The following is a 21,462-nucleotide window of genomic DNA, read 5'->3' on the forward strand; positions in this document are numbered from 1 at the left end:
CCTACTCTTACACAAAGTTTGGAACAAAAGTAAAAAATACGTCTTATGATAGCAAAGCTATAGGCATTTCTCCAATGCTGAATTTGTACTTTTGCTTATTAGGCTTCCATACATTTTATAGTCAGAATTACATACACCCAGTTACAGATATACCATCCCATGGCCATACTGAAAGTCTGCATTTCGAAAACGTTTTAGAATTAAATGTTTTTAAAACACTACAGAAGTTTACAAAAGTATTCTTGATACTGATCTTTTGTCTACCAAAACGGGCTTGCAAGCATTTATTGCTAGCTTTGATAACTGTGTGAATAGTTGACTCTAGTGGATCTAAAAGGGGAAGGAGAAGGAAACACACACACACAAACACAACTGTTTGTTTTTTTTAGTAGACTGTAAACCATGGCTGTGTGGATCCAGGCCCAGCAGCTCCAGGGAGACGCTCTTCATCAGATGCAAGCGCTGTATGGCCAGCATTTCCCCATTGAGGTGCGGCATTATCTCTCCCAGTGGATTGAGAGCCAAGCCTGGTAAGTGAGCAAAGGTTTTTATTCCCTCTGTCATGCAGCACAAGAATATTGAATTTTATTGACAAGATAAACACGATAGAGATTTTTAAAGTTGTACATTAAGAAAAAAATGACGTGACCCATGAAAAGGTCCTTAAACTCATCTTTGATTTAGGAAGATAGAATAATTCTTGAGATTTGAAATATAGGATTTGTGCCCTTTAATAGTAGATTATCGCTAAAAACATTAGCATATTTCTGCTAATAAAAAGCAACTAATAAGTGAGTTTTGAGTGCCTTTAGGCTGTTTGGCAGTGTCATAGAGTATGAAAAAACTAATATTCCTTGTTCCTAGAGAATTTCATGTTTAATGGGGCAGATAAGAATTCATGCATTTTAATAAAATGCATTGTTAACAAATTTAACAATGGAATTAACTGGAATGTTTAAATTTATGAATATTATATACATACACATTAAAAGTGTACTAGTTTGGCCCTCCCTGGTGGCGCAGCGGGTTAAAGCACTGCACTGAGAAGCTGGAGCCACTTCCGCATGGGTTCGATTCCTGCCTGCCCCGGAGGTGACCACATGGTGTGGCAGACCTCTCCTGACCCACCCGCTGCTCCCCTCAGCGGTGTGCTTCGTCGATCTGCCTGTTCTGCTCCCCACTCTGTCTCTGGTGAATCCTCTCACCCTCCACATCTCTGGCCTGTACCCCAGTTCTGTACAAATAAATAAATAAATATTTTAAAAAAAAAAGTGTACTAGTTTACAAAAAAATTAATAGTAGTTATGTGGCAGATTTAATAAGCAGATGCATTTTTCTTATTTTCCAAATTTCTGTTTATTTACCCAGGGGAACTTGTTTTGAAGCTATTTTAGAACAAGCACAAAGCAGTGGGCTGACAGCATAGCTTTCTAGCCAGCAGCATTGCTGTATGTGTCTGTGCCGTGGCCTGGAGCGAGTTGGCTGGCTGCCAGCGTGGCAGCCTGACCCCGCTCCTCCTGGGTGCTCGACCCCCCCAGCCCTCCCCTTGGCAGGGTCCTCTGCCTCCACGCCACTGTTGGAGGAAGGCTGTGTACCCCTCAGTAATGTTGCCTTGGAATAATTGCAGTCTTGTGTACATAGCAGATTTCAATCCAGAAACTAGAGCGTGGTAAAGCAAGGCAATTTTCTTGGCAATTAAAACAACAACAACAACAACAACTCAGCCTCATGTAATTAAGTGAGAAAAAAACGAGTTGCTGAGTAAGAGCCTGTCTGTCAGCCGCATCTCGCTGGTGCTTTCCGCTTCCTTCTCATTTCCCTCCTTGTGGCAGTGATTTGGAGAGTGCAGAAGACATTAGCAGGTCATTTCTGATGACTTAAAATTTCATTTAGATGTTCAGAGTATGCTGCTTCTTGAATAAATGTTAAAAGACTTGTGTTGATATTTTTTCACACAAGAAACTGTAATTTATCAGTCTCTCATGAAAACTCTGCACCGTTGCCACAGAAAGTTTGCTTCTCTCTGCAGTGCCTGGTCTTGATAACACCTGATTCTCCTCATTGCATTCTTGGGGTCCCTTTGGCTGTTTTCTCAATGTCTTATTTTCCCTTTGCACACAGGCCATGTCTGGCAAGTCTGTGTTCGGGTTCATTTTTCTTTGCATAATCCAAGGAATCATAAATCAGGCCACGGCCAGTTGTCTCGCCTCTTCCAAAGCAGGTTCTGAATCCAACATCCAGATGACATCTCGGGAGGGCTTGCACATTTTGGCTAGCTTTTCTGAGCTCTCTGTCCTAGGTGCTCTTGCCTTCCAGCCGTTGGGACCCACCACTTCCATGGAGATGTGTGGGCCGAGCTGACCTGTGCCCAACAGTCACAGTGTCCTTCATGGCGGTGGTGGCAGGGAGGGCGGAGGGAGAGGGAGAGACTGTCGAGACGAGTCGATGTTAAGGAAAAACTGAATTTTGTCTGCTTTTGGTTTGCTTACCATATAAAGATTTGAATAAAAGTCTTCAGTTCAGTCTTAGTTTGAACTAAGAGAGTTGCTTTTTTTTTTTCTTTTTTAACAGAGTTAAGCTTTCAAATACAAAAATCATATGAGTTTTGCTCAGAGACTGGCTCTTTTTGGGAGTGGGTGGCTTTCCAGACAAGGAACATTACTTGCAAGTGGAAAGAGAGGCAAGGCTGCCTTCATTCCTCCAGGCTTTCATCTAATGCATATTTAACATAGTACATAGCATGTCACGTACATATTTAAAACTTGGCCTTCTCAGGATATGGATTTGAGCATATTACTTGATGATGGATGTTATCAGTGTTTTGGTGCCTGTTTGTGCTGGCTGTTTTCAGGGTTGTAGGCGTGACAGAGTCTGGAGCCACCACGAGATCAGCTCGGACCTGGTCAGAGTCACTGAATGTTATTTTACCCTGACAGCTGTGTGGTTCCCCCAGGGAGCTAAGTAATTCAGTACTGCCCTGCAGCAGTTATTGCCTAAGTTGTTTAAAAAAAGAAAGGGGAGAGTCAGGAAGGGAAGCGGCTAGTAGAAGAGAAGGAGTGAAGAAGAAGGAACAGAGAGAAGACCCTCAATCCTTGTTAGCAGCTAGGCTGCTCTGGATTAACACTGAGCCCAGGATGGCTTCTCTGGCTCCCGGGAAGAGCTAGGGTTGCCTGCGGGTCCCAAAGCTGCAACTAGTGATAAAAATGCCAGACTTAGTTAAATACTTGCTTCTTCTGTTTTAACGTATGATGTCCAGGGCACCTCAGAAATAACAGTAAACATCTTAAGAAATGCTCTATGTGAGGGGCCCTCCCTGGTGGTACAATAGCACAGTGGGTTAAAGCGTAACACTGCAAACTAGCTGCAGCCACTTCAGTGTGAGTTCGATCCCCACCCCAGAGGTGACCCACATGGCGCAGCAGACCTCTCCTGACCCGCCCGCTGCTCCTCCCAGCAGTGTACTTTATCAGTGGGCCTTTTCTGCTCCCCACTGTCTCTGGTGAATCCTCTCACCATCCCTATGCCTCTGGCTTGTATCCCAACTCTGTATGTATAAATACATAAATCTTTTTTTTTTAAGATTTATTTATTTATTTATGCATACGGAGCTGGGGTACAGGCCAGAGGTACAGGGGCGGTGAGAGGATTCACCAGAGACAGTGGGGAGCAAAACAGAGTGGGGAGCAGATCAGCAAAGTACACTGCCCAGGGGAGCAGTGGGCAGGCCAGGAGAAGTCTGCTGCACCATGTGGGTCACCTCTAGGGCAGGGGATCGAATTCACACTGGAGCTCTGCAGCCAGCTTGCAGTGCTGAGTCCTTACCCATTGCACAACCAGGGAGGGCCCCTAGATACATACATCTTAAAAAAAAAAAAAAAAAAAGAAAGAAATGCTCCATGTGAAATTAGGAACACACAACACTAGCCAAAGCTGGAAAACACTCAGAGAACATTCTTGACCTTGTACCCTCCTACACCCTTGAGAAGGTCACTATAAATAGGAAATTATCAGAGTCCTTACTTCCTTCAGAGTACACAAAGCACTTTTCTTTTCCGTCATTCCTGGTTTCAGATAGCATATGCACCACTTCAAGTCAGTAGGAGGAAGGAGAAGTTGAAAACAGTTTTAAAATATTTTATAATATGGATATAGAATATATAACATTTAATATAGTATAGTAATATATAATATGTTCCTGCTGTGCAGCTTAAGGTAACTGTGGATTAGAAAAAGATTTGTGTATACAGCTGGTCAATTTAAATCGGCCTATTCCTTAAAATTTGCAGTGGGCATTCTGAAGGAATGACTTTAACCCAAGAAAAGGTGTGATGTGTTGAGGCTGCATTTATACAGGCTCGTGTGCATGTATGTATACATATGTATGTAATTTTTTTCCCCTAGGGACTCAATAGATCTTGATAATCCACAGGAGAACATTAAGGCCACCCAGCTCCTGGAGGGCCTGGTGCAGGAGCTGCAGAAGAAGGCGGAGCATCAGGTGGGGGAAGATGGGTTCTTACTGAAGATCAAGCTGGGGCACTACGCCACCCAGCTGCAGGTGGGTGCGGGCAGGTCCACTTCATTCCCTTCCCTCGGTGGGGGGAGGGGGGGCTCGTCCTTTGTTAGTGCTTCAGTAGAGACTTTCCTCTTCGACATTGTCAAGCTCCATACAGCGTGTTGAATTTCTAATCGCTTGGTGTTGTGGTTATAGTGTTCCTTTTTAGCTTTTGATTTAAAAATAATTTCAAATTTACAGAAAGTAGAAGACAGATACAAAGAATCTTTAATTATGCCCAGACTCACCTACTGCTAGTATTTGCTTTATCACGTGCTCTCTTGAAACACACGCACACATTTTCTTGTCACTTGAGAATAAGCGTCATGTGTCATGCTCCTTTTCTCCTGAGTACCTTAGTGTGTTTTCTGCCTTCCCTAATGTGGTTCTAGCACAGAATCAACTTCAGTAAACTTAACGTTGATGCAACACTTTTAAGTAGTCTTATGTCTTACAGAGTTTCCATTTTGTTAGCTGACTTAATAATGTCCCTTAAGGCTTTTTTTCCTCCCTTCAGTCCAGGATCCAGTTCAGGTTCACACACTCAGCGGGTTGTCAACAAGCCTCGTGTGTCTCCCTTCACATGGACTCACTTCTCACCCTTTCTGGGTCTCTCAGTTACACTGACATTAAAATACCGTAACACCTCAATATTTTTAAAGGTAAAACACACCTCATTTTTGGTCTCCTCATGAATAGATCCAGGTTATACATCAGTATGGGCTCTCAAGAAGCTATGTTGTGGCCTTCTCACAGCGTCCCACCCTCGCTGGGGGCAGTCTCATGCTCCCCAGTCGGGTGGCGTCTAATTTCCCTTGTGATGAGGTTGTTAGAAATTGATTTATCCTGTTTTTAAGTCTGATACTCTAGTACTTTCAGCAAATTAAGAACCAGGAGGCAAAATAACCTTCCCTCTGGCTACAATTGGGATTCCTTTCTTGGGTTTCTCCCACCCCACTGACACCGAGGAGCAGCCTGGCTGGCTGCACCCCTGTCTGCAGGGCCTTCTCGCCAAGAGGTCTTGCCCCCTGTTCCAAGGTAGGGTTGGGCCCATAGCATGGAGTGAAACAAAGTGAAAGCTCTGTGGGATTCTTCCAGAACACGTACGACCGCTGCCCCATGGAGCTGGTCCGCTGCATCCGCCACATCTTGTACAACGAGCAGAGGCTGGTCCGAGAAGCCAACAACGTGAGTGTCCCTGGGCCCGGGCGGCTTGAGCAGGCCTCTTTGCCCGCCTCACGCTGAACCCAGCGTTGTCAGGGCAGCTCAGGGCGGAGCTGCTGGCATCTCTATAAATACAGCACTGTCCTGAGGGCCACAGAAGAAATAGAAGACTGGTCTGTGATGTAACTGATTTACAGACACAAATGAATGTGAAATAATTTCACTCCAGCTGAATAATTGTTGAGTGAGGAAAGGCATGCTCACATTCAGGTGAGATTATTCAGGAAAGACTTGCCTCTCGTCTCCACCAAGGGAATGGCCCAGCTAAGCCCCTTACATGGCTGGATCCACCAAGACGCAGCGGTGCCCTCCACATCTCTGTACTTCATTCTGGCGTCTCTAGACACTGCCTGTGAAAGGTTCAGCCTCCCCCCTCAGTCACAAGACAATCTTGAGGGATGGTGTATTCCCATATTTCCCCATGTCCCAGCTTCTGACACATCTGTGACCCTGGTCAGTGAATGTGAAGTGTGGGGTGGGCACCATTGGCAGGAAGACCCAGGGAACTCCGGCACTTGTTGAGTTCTGGTTGCTGCAGGGAGAGTGCGGGTGAGCCCTGTTTGGGGTCCTCTGCTGGAGGCTGACTCTGCACAGGTATTTCTGCCGTGTTCTGTGACGGGGTGTCATCTGCCAGCTCACCTGTCTGCTCTACCCAGTTCTCACAAGCCGGGTTTGCAATTCCGCTGACTCGAACTTTAGGGACAGGTTCCGGCGCTGGCTTTTCCTCTGGACTAGGGCTGCAGTGCTGTCCCGCCCTCCGGGCCCACTCACCGCGCCTGCGCTCTCCCCCGTCTGTGTCCAGGGAACTGCTCCAGCCGGGAGCCTTGTGGACGCCATGTCCCAGAAACACCTTCAGATCAACCAGACTTTTGAGGAGCTGCGGCTGGTCACTCAGGACACAGAGAATGAGCTGAAGAAGCTGCAGCAGACGCAAGAGTACTTCATCATCCAGTATCAAGAGAGCCTGAGGATCCAGGGTGAGGCTGGTGCAGCGGGCAGTGGGTTTGATGAGGAAGCGAAGACTAGAAAGAATCTCAGATTGGATTGAAAGAGAGCCAGTCTTCTACTCAGAGGCATTTGCTTTTCTCTGGAGTAACAGGGAGGGAATCATATGCATTGATGGCAGTCCTGAGAGAATGAAGCTCAGGAAGGCAAGAAGACACGCTTTTGCCCTGAGAGAACCTCCTGCTCCCAGGCGCTCCTAGTGGGGAAGAGCAGACATTCCAAGTCAATAGTACCCAGCAGTATTGTGGTGTAGAGTAGGCAAGTCAATGGAAGGGCCAAGGCCTGGTTATGCAGAGGCCTTCTGGGGCAAAGCACATGGCCCATCTGCCCTCTTTCAGCTCCTGTAGACCAAGACTCCCTTGCAGTCAGGAGTGGCTTCCTGCTTGGGTACAGAGAACTTCAGTCTGGAGGCCTCAGAGCCTCACCAGCACCCCCTGTTGGACGTATAGGCCCTTGGCAAGCACCTGGAGCTTGCTTTCCCGGCTTGCATGGAATCCTAAAGAAACCTTTGCTCCACCAACCAGGCACACACACAGACTCAGAGCTCCTCCAGAGCCATGCACGTGGGCGTGATAACTACATTGGTATTAACTGCTTTCACATTAGACTGTAAAATACTTGAGGGGGAGCTGTACTCTGAGACCAGCACATTGCCTGAATCACGGTCGGCACTGGGTAATTTAGGTGGGAATGTCCTGCCGTGTCTCCCATCCTGGACGGTCCCAGAGCAGGTTGGCCTCTTTCAAGATTAGGAGAGGGAGGTTTCAGGCTATTATTTCTAACCCAGTTGTTTCACTGGTTGACAGTATTGATCTTACTCTTGAGTTTTCTGTTTCCTAGTTATGGATTTGGGTTTATAGCTATTGTGCAATGTCAGTTCAGTCTCAAGTTATCAAGTTCACCCGTCAGAAACACAGACTATTGATCTGTTTGTACAAGGGAAGGTTCAGCTCCCTCCAGTGGAGCAGACAATTGCTTCATGTCTCCTGGCTTCCTTCCCAGAAGTTTATGCAAATTGCCAAGAGAACCTGAGTGGGTCACTTGCATGGAGAGGTCGGGTTCAGGATTGGGATCACTACCACCTCCATGCCAGTGGAAGGATCCTAGAGTCCATCCAGCCCACCTTGCTGAGATCTGTGCCAGAATGTGCTCTTCCTGCTCAGCCCCCAGCAGGGACAGCTTTAGCATATCTCTCGGCCCCTTGTGAGTCTTGGTTTTTCCTGGCAAGAATTGGACTTACGTTAGTCTCTTCCAGCATGTGCATCCACTGGGCAAGGTCTGAGTCAGTGTGACATGGCCCTCAGGGACCTGCCAGGCCATGCCAACACTCATAACCACTTGACTCAGTCCCAGTGAGGACTATGGGGTGTTCAGAAAGGTTACTGGGGTCCTTCCTGGTGGCACAAGAAGTCTCAGCACTATGAAGCTCTTGGAGTTTCATTCTGCAGCATGAGTTTGATTCCCAGGCAGGGAGCTGACCCACATGGCACAGAGACCTCCCCTGTCTCACCCGCTGCTCCCCTCAGTAGTGTGTTTCAGTAGATCTGCTTGTTCCACTCCCCACTCTGTCACTGGTGAATCCACTCAGACCTGCACCTCTGGCCTATACCCAGCCTTGTGTGCATCCATAAGTAAAAAAAAAAAAAATTTAAAGGTCACCGGGCAAAGCATTTAGGACACCAGAGAGCAGAATGGGTTTGCGAGCAGGGGACGGTGCACAGGCGGCCTCCGCTCGGAAACGCTTGGCTTCTTAGGCGGGGTCGGTGGCACAGGTGTTCCTTGTGTGACTCTCTCCGTGTGCCCTATGACCTAAGTGTCTCTTCACAGACATTTTGGAAAGGGCATGGAAGCCACACCGACCACCTATCCCCGCCTCTGATGGGATTCCTGACAGCTGGTGTGGAGAGCGGCTGCCTCCCTCCACCCTCACTTTCCTGAGAGTCTCGCTGCTGTGGGTCCCAGCGGGCCCGGGCTCTCTGTCTCCCCGGTTGGTGTGTGAGCGCACACAGCCCCGGCCTGCACAGGCCTGTCCGGTGAACCCCTCTTCCCCGAGAGGGGTGCGGTGGTCCGGGAGTCGGGGCGCAGGCGGCAGAGGGCCTGCCCCGAGGAGACGCAGCTGGGTGAGGTCGGGGCAGCTGCTGTGCCTACCCTGGCCTCTCCCGTGGCCCCTGAGCCCATCAGGACTAACTCTTACATAGACCTTACCTGTGCCGGGAGCTTCTTGAACACTTCCCATGACGTCAGCTGCTGCTCCTCATAGCGGGCGCCCGAGGCAGGTGCCATGATTCCCCAGCTTTACACGCAGGGAAACCGAGGCACGGGCGAGAAAAGTGGTTTGCCTGAGGTGACCCAGCCAGGAGACGGTGAGGGCACAAGGCTCACTAGGCCACGTAGCTCCAAGCTGGACATTGCGAGGAGGGCTGGGCAGCCAGTGTGTGTTTGGGGGGGAAGCCACGGGCAGGATCCTCTCAGCTGTGCCACAGGCTTCCACCTCCTCCCTGGAGGGCAGCTGAGAGTCGGGAGGCCAGCAGCAGGCCCTCTGGCCGCTGCACCTCGGCCCACAGACGCTGACGTGCCCCGAGAGGGTCTTGCTCCAGGAAGATGCGTGTGGCTTCCCGCTGGATGACAGTGTGGGTGTCTGTCCCCTCCTCTAGCTCAGTTTAGCCAGCTGAGCCAGCTGAACCCCCAGGAGCGTCTGAGCCGGGAGACGGCCCTGCAGCAGAAGCAGGTGTCCCTGGAGGCCTGGCTCCAGCGCGAGGCGCAGACGCTGCAGCAGTACCGCGTGGTGAGTGGGAGCTGCGGCCTGCCCAGGCCTGGAGGGCCACGCCCCGAGCTGCGTGGGGGCCCCGGAGAGGGCGGGGCCCCGAGGGGGGCAGAGCCCTTCCTTCTTTGCTGTGGGGGCTGTGGGGCAGAGCAGGGGGGCCGAGGGGTGCCGGGGCCTGGCCCTGTCTGCAGAGTGAGCCAGCAGGCCTGTCCCCTGCTTCCCTCAGGAGCTGGCGGAGAAGCACCAGAAGACCCTGCAGCTGCTGCGGAAGCAGCAGACCATCATTCTGGACGATGAACTGATTCAGTGGAAGCGGCGGCAGCAGCTGGCCGGGAACGGAGGGCCCCCCGAGGGCAGCCTGGACGTGCTGCAGTCCTGGTAAGGGGCTGGGGGAAGCGGACGGGAGGGGGTGACGGGGCGGGCAGGCACCCAGGGGTGCTTCCGGCCGGCTCCCCCTGACCGGGACGGTCCTGTCCCCGGTGGTGCTGCTTTCCGAGGTGGACTTCGGTGTCCGCACCTTGTCACCTCCCCAGGGTCGGCGTCACTGCTGGTGAAGGGAGCAGGGCCCGGCTGTTTGGACGCTGACCAGGGCCCCTCCTCCTGGCCCCTTCCCTGTCCCTGGAAGGCGGGGCGTGTGCTCCGCTCGCTGGGTGGCTCAGAGAGGCAGCCGAGGCGCCAAGCCTTCCCGGTGGGGCTGCAGTTGGGCCTCATCTCAGGGTTCTCTCCCGACTGGGAAGCTCCCAGATTCGGCCTGGGGCCTGGACAGAGGGAGCCGGTGACCTTCCCGTTGGCCTTGGGGCTCCATGCAGGTGTGAGAAGTTGGCCGAGATCATCTGGCAGAACCGGCAGCAGATCCGCAGGGCTGAGCACCTGTGCCAGCAGCTGCCCATCCCCGGCCCGGTGGAGGAGATGCTGGCGGAGGTCAATGCCACCATCACAGACATCATCTCAGCCCTGGTGACCAGGTGACGGCCGCCTCTCGCCCGTGCCCCGCAGGCGGGCGCAGCCCCATGTGGACGGTGTCGGGGTGGTGGGGGCAGCAGGTGGGAGCCCAGAATTGTCTCCGCCTCGTGCGCTCACGCCCCCCGGGCCCCGCTGCCCAGGCTGCTGGGTGTGGCCCCCCCAGCCCAGGCCAACCCAGGCTGGCTGCTGGGTTCCCGCCGGGCCTGGCCCCCCTCCCTGCCGCCCCCTCCTCCCGCCGAGCCCCCGCGGGAGGGGCCGGGGAGGCCGTCCCCTGAGTGCCTCCTGTGTCCCCACAGCACCTTCATCATCGAGAAGCAGCCCCCCCAGGTCCTGAAGACCCAGACCAAGTTCGCGGCCACCGTGCGCCTGCTGGTGGGCGGGAAGCTGAACGTGCACATGAACCCGCCCCAGGTGAAGGCCACCATCATCAGCGAGCAGCAGGCCAAGTCGCTGCTCAAGAACGAGAACACTCGCAAGTAGGTGTGCCCCCCCTGCGGCACCGCCCCGAGCCAGGCACCTGACCGTCCCGGGGCCTGTCCTGTTGATGGGGACAGTGTGGCCTCCCCCACGGCCCACTTCCTCCAGTCTTTTCCTGGAAATCTGCATTCCCTCGGAAGTTGCGCCACCCCTCTGTAGGCAGTGTTGCCGCTTCTGACTTTTTGGTGCTCAGAGCAGGAATACTAGGGGTTGTTCTGTAAGAAGTTAAATGTACATTCTGCCCTGTGCACTGAGTTTCTCTGTGGGTTGAGAGCTCAGTTGTCTGTCTCGCAGTGACTACAGCGGCGAGATCTTGAACAACTGCTGCGTGATGGAGTACCACCAGGCCACCGGCACCCTGAGCGCCCACTTCAGGAACATGGTGAGAGCGAGCGAAGAGGGAGAGCCCATGTTCTCGCTAGTCTCTGGGGGCTTCCTCATCCTCTCGTTCACCTTCGCAGTCCCTGAAACGAATTAAGAGGTCTGATCGTCGTGGAGCCGAGTCAGTGACAGAAGAGAAATTTACAATCCTGTTTGAATCACAGTTCAGTGTTGGTGGAAATGAGTTGGTTTTTCAAGTTAAGGTAAACATCCCCTCCCCGCTCAGCTGTGTTATGTGTTTATATCACAAAAGAACTTTTGGAACATTTTCTATTGTGATGAACAGAAAGTGGGGAGACCTCATCCTCAAACTGTGTCTCTTAGATTCTCTAGAGACAAGCCAATACTAACAAACTGAAATAACTGGAGCTACAGCAGAAAGTGGGTCAGGAGAAATGTCACTCAGGGTGGCCCTGAGTGACAGTTGTAGTTTTAGGCATTTGCCAGGAATGTTTGCACATGCTGCTCTCTCTCCTTATAAAGAGCGGATATAAAAGTGCTTTTGTGATATGAAGATCTCATAGTAACTTTGAGAGACTCACTCATACTGCAAAGGTATCTAGTTATACCTCTTAAAATAGCTAAAATTTCTCTAAGATTGTGTCAGTGTGGAAAGTCCTATTCTCCCATTCAAATTCTCTATTCAAGGTGACATTTACCGACTCTTAAGGGGAAAGAACGTGTGGGGGCTGAAGAACGGGGAGGCAGGCCATGTGTGGTGCAACCTCAGCCCCCCTGTCTTCCAGACGCTGTCCCTCCCAGTAGTGGTGATCGTTCACGGCAGCCAGGACAACAACGCCACAGCCACCGTGCTCTGGGACAACGCTTTTGCAGAGCCTGTGAGTGAATTCCTGGGGCTGTGGGTTTCAGGGTCTTGATGCTGGTGTCACCCCCTCCCCCAGATATAAGGAAAATGTTTTCTTTTCTAAAAGATTTTCATTTATGCATACAGAACTGGGGTACAAGCCAGAGGTGCGGGGGGTGAGAGGGCTCAATAGAGACAGAAAGGGGAGCAGAACAGGCAGATTGATGAAATACACCGCTGAGGGGAGCAGAGGGCTGGTCAGGAGAGGTCTGCCGCGCCATGCGGGTCACCTCCCTGGCTGGGATCAAACTCGTGCTGCAATTGCTGTGGACAGTTTCATAGTGCTGCGCTTTAACTGTTGCAGGCCCACCAGGGAGGGCCTGGAAAATGTTGTTTTCTTATTGGGAGGCAGAGTGGAGAGTGTGTGGAGATGGAAAGAACGTGGGCTTGACTTCAGGCTAAGTGTATGCGAATTCAAGCTCCTCCATTTCCTGCCTCTGACTCACTTTACCTCTCTGAGCTGAAGTCCCTAGTAAGTGCCTGCAGCACGGGACAGTGAAGCTGCGTAGCATTGTCGGGATGATTAACCTCCGTGACAGACAAAATGCTCATCACCTAGTCAGTTCTCACTAATTCCTTGGGAATCTCAGTGAAGGCACAAGTGGGATTTTGGGTTCTTGAGTTCTGTGTACATACTGGGCCTCTCAAGAGGTCACCATAGCATAGAGATTGATTCCTGTCATCTTCCAATAAATGGTTTTTTTGAGAGTGATTTTTCATGTCTTCCAAGTTTTAGATTCTGTGAGTGGTTTCAGAGGCTTTGTCTGAGGGAACAAATGTGACTTTGCAGATGTAAGTGCCCATAGCCCTCAGACACCACTGGCGGCTGCCTGAGGGCTGCTACAGCCTCAGCAGGCACAGAACTTGTGTTGCGAATCTCCAGCAGACATTAATCCATAAAAACACGACCATGTCATAGCCTGCTTCCAGCCCCTGGTATTTTCCTTTCACAGGCTAAGGGAATAAATCACCCAGCAGTTTCCTCACAGGGCCCCCCCCCTCTTCCCCCAGGGCCGGGTGCCCTTCGCCGTGCCCGACAAAGTGCTGTGGCCACAGCTGTGTGACGCGCTCAACATGAAGTTCAAGGCCGAGGTGCAGAGCAACCGGGGCCTGACCAAGGAGAACCTCGTGTTCCTGGCACAGAAACTCTTCAACAGCAGCAGCAGCCACCTGGAGGACTACAGCAGCATGTCCGTGTCCTGGTCCCAGTTCAACAGGGTGAGCGCCCTGCCGCTCCCCCTCTGTCTCTCCGAGCCAGGCCCTTCCAGGAGTCTCCTTGCCCCGCCCGTCCTCACGCCCCTAATAAAAGGTGCCCAATGTCATAGGAAACCTCCACGTAAAGGGACAGCACATACTTGCTGGCAGGAAACCTCGTGTCCGGCTGCGCCAGTAGGTTGGGCCGTGCCTGTGGCTGCACCATGACTCCCCGGGAGGCATCAGTCTGTGCTGCCCGGAGCCCCCAGCTCTGTCCTGCTGAGCCTCTTGTTCCCTGGTGTAATGAGAGGCACCTCAGCCGCAGCCGGGCTGCCTGTGCAGAACGCAGTCTCACTGGTGTCTGTTTATTCACCTGCCACATCTTTGGTTTTAGATTTAACTTCCACTTTTTTTTTTTTTGTCTCTTTTCTTTAAATGCTCTAATTGGGGGACCTCTGAGTTTACCTCTTTTAAATCACTGTATTAACCAGTTGGCCAGAGGGGTGCTAGTCTTTAGAAGGGGCTCAGTGAGGCGAAACAGGTCTCCACGAGCTGTGGCTGCCTGGAATCAGCCCTGGACACAGCTCACTGCTTGCTGCTGGTGGTCACCGGCTAGCATCTGGTGATGGAGCACTCCTTGGGGCCTCACAGCATTGTCCAGTCCAGGTGACACTCTCAGAGCACCTGGGTATCTTGCTAGGATGCAGGCACTGCTTCACCTGCATCTCTCAGCGTGAGCTGCTGCTGTTGCGAGACACTGGCCACACGCTGAAAACAGCAAGTGCCTGGTCACCCAGGCCCAAGGCATATGTCTGTAGCAGGGTCCACTGGGTGATGGCCACTGCTCTGTGTTGTGCCTCCTTCCAGACTCCTTTCTTCCCTGTTCTGCTTTTTGGCTGTTGGACCATTGGCAAAGCAGCCAGGCTTGCTTATTTGTGCGACCCTTCTCGTGTAGGCATTTCCTTCCCACCCAGTTTTTTCCAGTTACGGTACATGAAGGAGACATCCCAAGTGCTGCTTCTACTCATTGTTATGTCTCCAACCAGGAGAATTTACCAGGACGGAATTACACTTTCTGGCAGTGGTTTGATGGCGTGATGGAAGTGTTAAAAAAACATCTCAAGCCTCACTGGAATGATGGGTGAGAATCATCATTTGTTAGTTAGCAATAGCATTTGAAGATCTTTCTGGCATAAAAAGATCACACTGTGCTTCTGCCCCTTTGGCTTCGGGATCCAGAGCTATCTTGGGTTTCGTGAACAAGCAACAGGCCCACGACCTGCTCATCAACAAACCCGATGGGACCTTCCTGCTGAGATTCAGCGACTCTGAAATTGGGGGCATCACCATCGCCTGGAAGTTTGATTCTCGTGAGTACCCTCGCCTTTAAGACTTGCACTGACTGCTTTGGTGGCAAACTTGCTGTCATGACGTGCTGCGTATTTATATTGGTTGGGGCCAGTGCTGACTGGGGGAGCACAGGCGTGTTGCCGTGCTACATGGCAGGCAGCATGAAGTCGACTGTGAGAGACAGTTCTTGATTTTGAGAAAGACGAACTCTGACAGCATTTGAGCCCAGTACTAGCGTCCCGTCCAAAATCTCAGCCTTGCAAAGCCGAAATGTGTGCACCCTCACTCCCGGCCTCATTTCTGTGAGTTGTGGCTTGGATGGTTGGGAGTCATGAATGCAGCAACAGCACGGCACTAAGGAATCCTGTACCCCGTCACCTGAGGTGTCATCCATCGCCTGTCCTCGGGTCCTTACCACATGTGTGTGGCTGGCTAGGTTGTTTTTTTTTTTTTTTTTTCCATTGTTGTTTTTGTGACGTAAGGATCTTAATTGCTCTCACATGTCCTCTGGCCGTGGACATGGCTCCTGATGCTTCTGGACAGGAATCAAGAGTCAGGGAGGACTGCTGCTTCTCCACAGGCTGCCTCCCGCTCCCGACGCTGCCTGAGCTCACTGCAGCCCTAGGGAAGCAGCGTGTGCCGCCTGCTTACCTGCCTGGGTCTTAAAAAATTGTGTGATCTACAACCTGTGCTTATTGACATGGCTCTTATTGGGATAATTGTAATGGAGAGTTCTGCTGTGTTATGTATTTGAATGTTAGCGTTTTGCATTCAGAAATAGTGTTTAGAGTGTGATTGTTCTGTTTATTCACTTAGAGGAAAGAATGTTTTGGAATCTGATGCCTTTTACCACCAGAGACTTCTCCATCCGGTCCTTGGCTGACCGCCTGGGGGACCTGAATTACCTCATCTACGTGTTTCCTGACCGGCCGAAGCACGAGGTGTACTCCAAATATTACACGCCGGTTCCCTGCGAGCCTGCCACTGGTAACAATGTTCGCATTTTGATTTGGTCATGTTGTGATGTTGGTGGCTAGTTGTGCCTCCGTGTGTCTGTCTGACACGAACCTGCACAGTTGGCACCTAGTTATTGCTGTTGGAGCGTTTTCCAGGCGCTTGTAAGTGTGGAGCTGTTCTTCTGGCACACAGAAGATGTGCCTGCCACTAACCCCAAGCATCAAATTGCTTAGGACAAACAAAGTTGGAAAGGTAAAATTTTATTTTTTCCAAAACAGAAACAGCTTCATTATTTTTTTTAATAAAAGTATTGTCTATTTGTTGTGAAAATCCCAGAAAAGTAAAAATATATACAGTGTCTCTCATCTAGAGATTTACCACTATAAAAAGTTTAGTGACTGTTCTCCCAATCTGTATAGGTAGGAATTCACCATTTGTTCAGGAAGTCTGTCACCAGATGCTTATTAAGTGCTTCCTGTGTGGGCGATACAATTTAGTAGCAGAAGGAAGACAGTAAACAAGTAAACCAAAATATGTATGTAGTGAAGGCTGCTATGAAGCCAGATGAAAGTATAGGGAGTGCCAGGGAAGAAGATGGCAGTGACATTGCCACGGGGGGCCTGGCCGGCTTCTCTAAAGAGGCCCGAGCAGACTAGACCAAGCACCCCCACTGGCCTGGCAGGGCTGCAGGGAAGGCTGACCGGTCGGCTCACGCTGCCTGGAGTCCAGGGTTCCGCCACACGTCTCCTGTGACCTGACAGTTTTCTCGCATAAAGGTATCTCCTAGGCAGAGTTACAGGTCAGTAACTATAGTCTCACGTCACTTGAATGATGGCGTGGCATTCCACTGGCCGTGACTCCATGTTGGGGTACTTACAGCTGAGTATTGAGGCCACCTAATCCCTGCGTCCAGTCCAGCTCTTTCCTCAGGGCGAGTTCCCAACGTGGCTTCATGCCAAGCAGCATGTGCACTCTCAGCACGTGGACACTTTGCAGACGGACACCCCAGCACACAGGGCCCTCTCTGCCCCCACGGGGGTGTTGCACCTCCAGCCAGTCGTTCTGTGTCATGCTCACCGGTCAACTGGCATCAGAATGGTACCACAGTTCTTACTTCCATTTCTTTGATTGTACCTAAGGTCAAGTGTCTGCAGGCAGTGACATGGTAATTAGAATGATAACTGCAGTTCCCCTGTGGCCTGCGCCAGACGCTCCTGGAGCCACTCTGCATCGTATCTTACTTAGGCCTGAAGACAGGCCTGCGAAGAAGCGCCTGTGTTGTTCCCGTCCCTCTGTGTGCAGAACTAGGGTACAGAGAAGTGAAATATTTAGCCTGAGGGCATGTAGACGAGCAGTGGCCGGCCAGGGCCAGCACGCAGGCTGTCCCCTCCAGAGCCTCACCCTTAACCACGCGCCCGTGGCCGCTTGGCCTCTCCCCTGTAAGCGGCGCGCTCCTCCCTTGCTCACTTCGCTCTCTCTGTGCTAACGATGTCCGAATGCTCCTACAGAGTGGGTAACTTCCTTATTGTGTGCAGCAAATGTTTTTCTCGGTGTGCCACTGTCTTTTTAACATTTGTTGCATTTTGCTGAAATGCAAAGATTGTCATTTCTGTATCCCGAGATCCACCCTTCTCTTTCCTTTGCCTTTTGTATCGAGTTTTCCCGCCCTCAGATGATGATTATGTTTCTGTGTGGAGAAATAAGCCAAGTAGTCACAGGTGTATGTGGTATTTTGGATTATCCTTCACACTACTTTTTGTCAATGCAGCTAATCTAGATTTTTACATGGTATTTTTCACAGCATTTCTTTAGTATTTACCTTTTCTGCCAATCTATAAAATTCTTTGTCGACCATTAGGCACAAAACCCATGAAATATTCTAAAAAGGTAGCTCCTGGCGTTTGGAAACCTGAAACATCAAGTTAGGACAACAGGACACCTGTGAGCTGTGTACATGGCCCTGTGCTGGCCGCCCCCGACGTGTGCTCGTGGTCTGACGCAGGACGGCCGAGCCTGCTCCCACACGCGGGAAGCTGCCAGACCACGGCCTCCACCCACTGACTCCCGACTGCCACACACCCACTCCCTGCTAAGCTGGGCTTCATGAGGAGCCTTTAGAAAAGGTGACCATGGCTGACCAGCTCACTTTGGGGTGTGTCCCCTGACCCACCACGTCCCAGTGGAGTGCTGTGGAGATGGAGAGATGCAGCACCTGCATTCTTTGTCACAGCCCCAGGGCAGCTGTCACGGGATGAGTGACCATCCCAAAGGCAGGAGAGCCCCCGGGGTCCTGGAAGGGTGACCTCCCTCTCGCCCCCTTCCCTCAGAGTAGAAACTCAGATCAGGTCAAAGGCAGCCGTCTCTAGTGCTGAGAAGTTTGTGTGTAGCCCTTGACAAGTGTGCCTTGTGCTTGAAATCCTCCAGAGAGGAAATCACTTCTCTCCAAGACAGCCCATTTCTCTTTTGAATGGTTTTAATTCTTCGTCATATGACTGAAAATATTTCCCTGTGACCTGTTGCTCCTAATTTTGTCCACTGAGAGCCCAAATCCAGTCTTCCTGTCCCTCTGCTACATCTTCAGCTTTTAACTTTTAAAGACTTTTTTTTCTTTTCAGTGAGTATGCAATTAAAGCTTGAATCGGAGTGGTTTACCTTCTGTGACTTGCAGATTTGATTAACGGATACCAGCAGCTTGGAAGACAGCTTAGCTTGCAGTTTTAGCCCTGAGGGGTTTCCTCTGCCAGCTCATTTTCATTGGTTCAAACAGAGTTCCCATCATCCCTAAGATAAAATTAGGGGGTTGTGTCGTATTCTAAGGAAAGATGTGATTCTTAAGAGAGATTGCGTTTTATTTCACTAGAGAACTTTGGTTCTCATCACCTTTCCCCCTGGCAGCTAAAGCAGCGGACGGGTACGTGAAGCCGCAGATCAAGCAAGTGGTCCCCGAGTAAGTGTCCAGGGCCAGCTCGGGCCTGCCCTCCCCCCACGACCCCCTCCGTGGGCCCATGAGACTGCGTCCTCTCCCCCCAGCCTGCCTCAGCCCCCGGGGCGGGACTGGCTGGTCTTGAGGGGCTGGCACCCAGGGCCCCTTCTGGCTGCGGGAACCCCAGATCCAGTGGGGGGCTCTGTCCTGCTACACCCGACACAGGCACAGTGAGGCCCCCTGAGCCCTCCCGGGGGGCTGCTCCCCAGGCGCTGAGGCCCCGCTCTGCGCCTCTGCAGGTTTGTAAACGCCTCTTCGGACTCTGCGGGGGGCAGCGCCACCTACATGGACCAGGCCCCCTCCCCAGCCGTGTGCAACCAGCCTCACTTTAACATGTACCCACAAAAGTAGGTGTTCTCCTGGGGCTGGGGGGGAGGGGAGGAGAAGGGGCCTGGCCTCAGGCGGGAAGCCAGGGGGGTGTGGACAAAGGGATCCCCAGCTCCCGTGGGCCAGAGACTACCGCAGGCTCTGGCACATGTCCGGGTGGGAAGGAGGGAAGGAGTGGTCATACCAGAAGATTCTGGCAGTCTGTCATCTGCCCCCCTCCCCCGAAATGGACATTCTTCCTGCTCTGTTTAAGGGTGTGTCTGGACATCTGTGTGAGGGACAGCTGGGGTGGGAATTTCAGTTGAGCCTTTCAAGCTAGCTCGCGAAGGACTCTCCCTCCTGTGTCCACATCAGAAATGGGTCCTTCTCCCTGATGCCCCCTGAGGCGGAGGGTACAGGCCGGCCCGGGCCAGTCACTTAATGGGGTGCGGTGCTTGGGTGGTGTCTGCTATTTGGCGTTGATCTCTGATACCCTCCTCTTTTCCCTTCGTCCCTTCTCTTTCCCTCCCAAGCACTGACCCTGTCCTTGACACCGACGGGGACTTTGATCTGGATGACACGATGGACGTGGCGCGGCGTGTGGAGGAACTGTTAGGCCGACCAATGGACAGTCAGTGGATCCCCCATGCGCAGTCGTGACCCCCCGCCTCCACCTTCAGCTTCTTCGTCCTCGCCAGAGGAGTTACTCTTGTGGATGTTTTAATTCCATGAATCGCTTGTCTTTGGAAACAATACTCATAATGTGAAGTGTTAATACTAGTTGTGACTTTAGTGTTTCTGTGCATGGTGGCACCAGTGAAGGGAGCGTGTGAGAGAGAATGTGAGTGTGTGTGTGTGCGCACATTGTATTCTCCCCCTCGCTGTCCAGAGTTCAGTTGTAGCAAAGGGGCCGCAGAGGCTGCGGCTTGGTGGTTTTAACCTTGTACGCAAAGATTTGTTCCTTGAACCCTGGAACTCGGCCATGTGCCTTGAGGGAACTGAACTTTGATGTGTGGCTGTTCAAGTAAGGGAAAGACAAAGCGGGGAGAAGGCACCTCCTCTCTGGGGAGACTTTGTCACTGTGCCTGCCAAGCCATTGATGTATAACGTGATTGTCTTCGCCTTTCTTCTCAAGTGTAGCAACTGCCTTTTGACAAAGCCAGCCCTCCCTCCTCCCCTCTCCCCCTTCCCCCATTTTCCTGGGAAGAGATGGGAAAGGGGAGACATTCCACAATTGTGGGAGCAAGAGGGGTCTTAAGTTTTCGAGTGGGTAGTGGCTTTTAAGTAACGCCCGTCTTAATGTTCTGTCCCACTCTGGAACCGCCCTCCGCGCCTCAGTGGGCACGTGCAAACGGCCTGCGAGCTGCAGGAAAGAGAGGGCCACCTCACCGGCGCCTGCGGCATCCATGTCCTCTGTGTCCGCCAGAGTGGCCTGCCCAGCCTTGACTCCAGGTACTGGGAGTGTCGATGGCCGCGGGACGGCTGGGGCCAGTCTGCCCGGCCGCCTGCACCAGCAGAGACACAGCAAGGCTTGGCGAAGGCTCAGGCTCACGGAGAACGCTTCTTAGCAGATGTTTAATGTGTTTTTGTCGCTCACCAGGACTGTTTTCCCCTCTGCCCTCGCGTGACACACGCACCCCTCCCACATCAGGTCCTTGCCGCCCAGCCAGGGCGCCCGGGCCCTCGCCTTCACCCGGCCCTCGCCGTCACGCGCCCTCTCAGGAGCCGGTGGCCGGGGCCCTGGGAACCGGGGCGGGGCGTGGCCCAGGCGCGGGGTGTGGGCGTTGGTAGTCTGGGGGAAACGCAGTCAGCAGTTTTGCCGGGAAGTTTGGGTAAACTGCAAACGCAGAACAAATACGCCTCCGCACAATTTTGCCCAGTTTCTTCCGCAGCTTCACACCTGAAGGAAGGAATGGCCGCGGCAGGCGAGCGGGAAGGGGAGGGGTCCGACAGCCCGTGGGGAGGCCGGCGAGGTCCCCCAGGCCCCTGTCCGGAGGAAGGCGAGACCGCACCCAGGAGAGAATGGCCCTAAAGACCGTATTTTTATATATATATATGAGTAAATAAACAGATATTTTTTTTTTACAAAAATAACAATTTATCAGTGTTTTGATGTTAAAGGAAAAGATTACTCTGTAGTAAATTATTTATTGGAAGGTGATTTTTTTAAAAAGCTGCTGTTTGCCCTGGCTTGGTTTCATACACTGATTTATTTTTCTATGCTGGGCAGTAGAATCTCTGCCCCTGAGGAGCAGGCTGACCCCGCCACGGATACCAGCATTGGCGTAGGATGCTGCTGAGCCCCCAGTGCCCCTGGGATGGAGGAAATGCCAGGTGTGAGGCGCGGGAGAGGAGGCCCGGCCGCGCAAACCCAGGCTTCCAGAGCCCGCCCGCAGCCCTGGCCTCGGAGGTCCGCACCAGCACGGGCCCACCCCGCA

At 52.1% G+C, this 21,462-nt stretch overlaps 1 protein-coding gene across 2 annotated transcripts; it reads left to right on the forward strand.

Annotated features, from left to right (window-relative positions):
• The first annotated feature begins 393 nt into the window (after positions 1-393).
• LOC101632871 (signal transducer and activator of transcription 5B) lies at positions 394-21,456 on the forward strand. 2 transcript variants are annotated; one of them, XM_004684171.2, is made up of 18 exons: positions 394-530; positions 4,402-4,558; positions 5,654-5,743; positions 6,582-6,756; positions 9,439-9,569; positions 9,775-9,926; positions 10,358-10,513; positions 10,808-10,987; positions 11,283-11,370; positions 11,450-11,572; positions 12,116-12,208; positions 13,246-13,452; positions 14,475-14,569; positions 14,668-14,798; positions 15,595-15,765; positions 18,631-18,682; positions 18,958-19,065; positions 19,558-21,456. In XM_004684171.2, exons 1-18 carry the CDS (start codon positions 403-405, stop codon positions 19,682-19,684), a joined length of 2,364 nt encoding a protein of 787 aa, XP_004684228.1. In that variant the 5' UTR covers positions 394-402; the 3' UTR covers positions 19,685-21,456. The 2 variants fall into 2 exon arrangements, with proteins under 2 accessions (XP_004684228.1, XP_012581951.1); XM_012726497.1 differs by having other exon boundaries at positions 459-530; positions 4,430-4,558.
• Positions 21,457-21,462: the final 6 nt, after the last annotated feature.

Source organism: Condylura cristata, unplaced genomic scaffold, assembly GCF_000260355.1.
Source record: "Condylura cristata isolate star-nosed mole 26May11 unplaced genomic scaffold, ConCri1.0 scaffold00017, whole genome shotgun sequence".
NCBI lineage: Eukaryota > Metazoa > Chordata > Mammalia > Eulipotyphla > Talpidae > Condylura > Condylura cristata.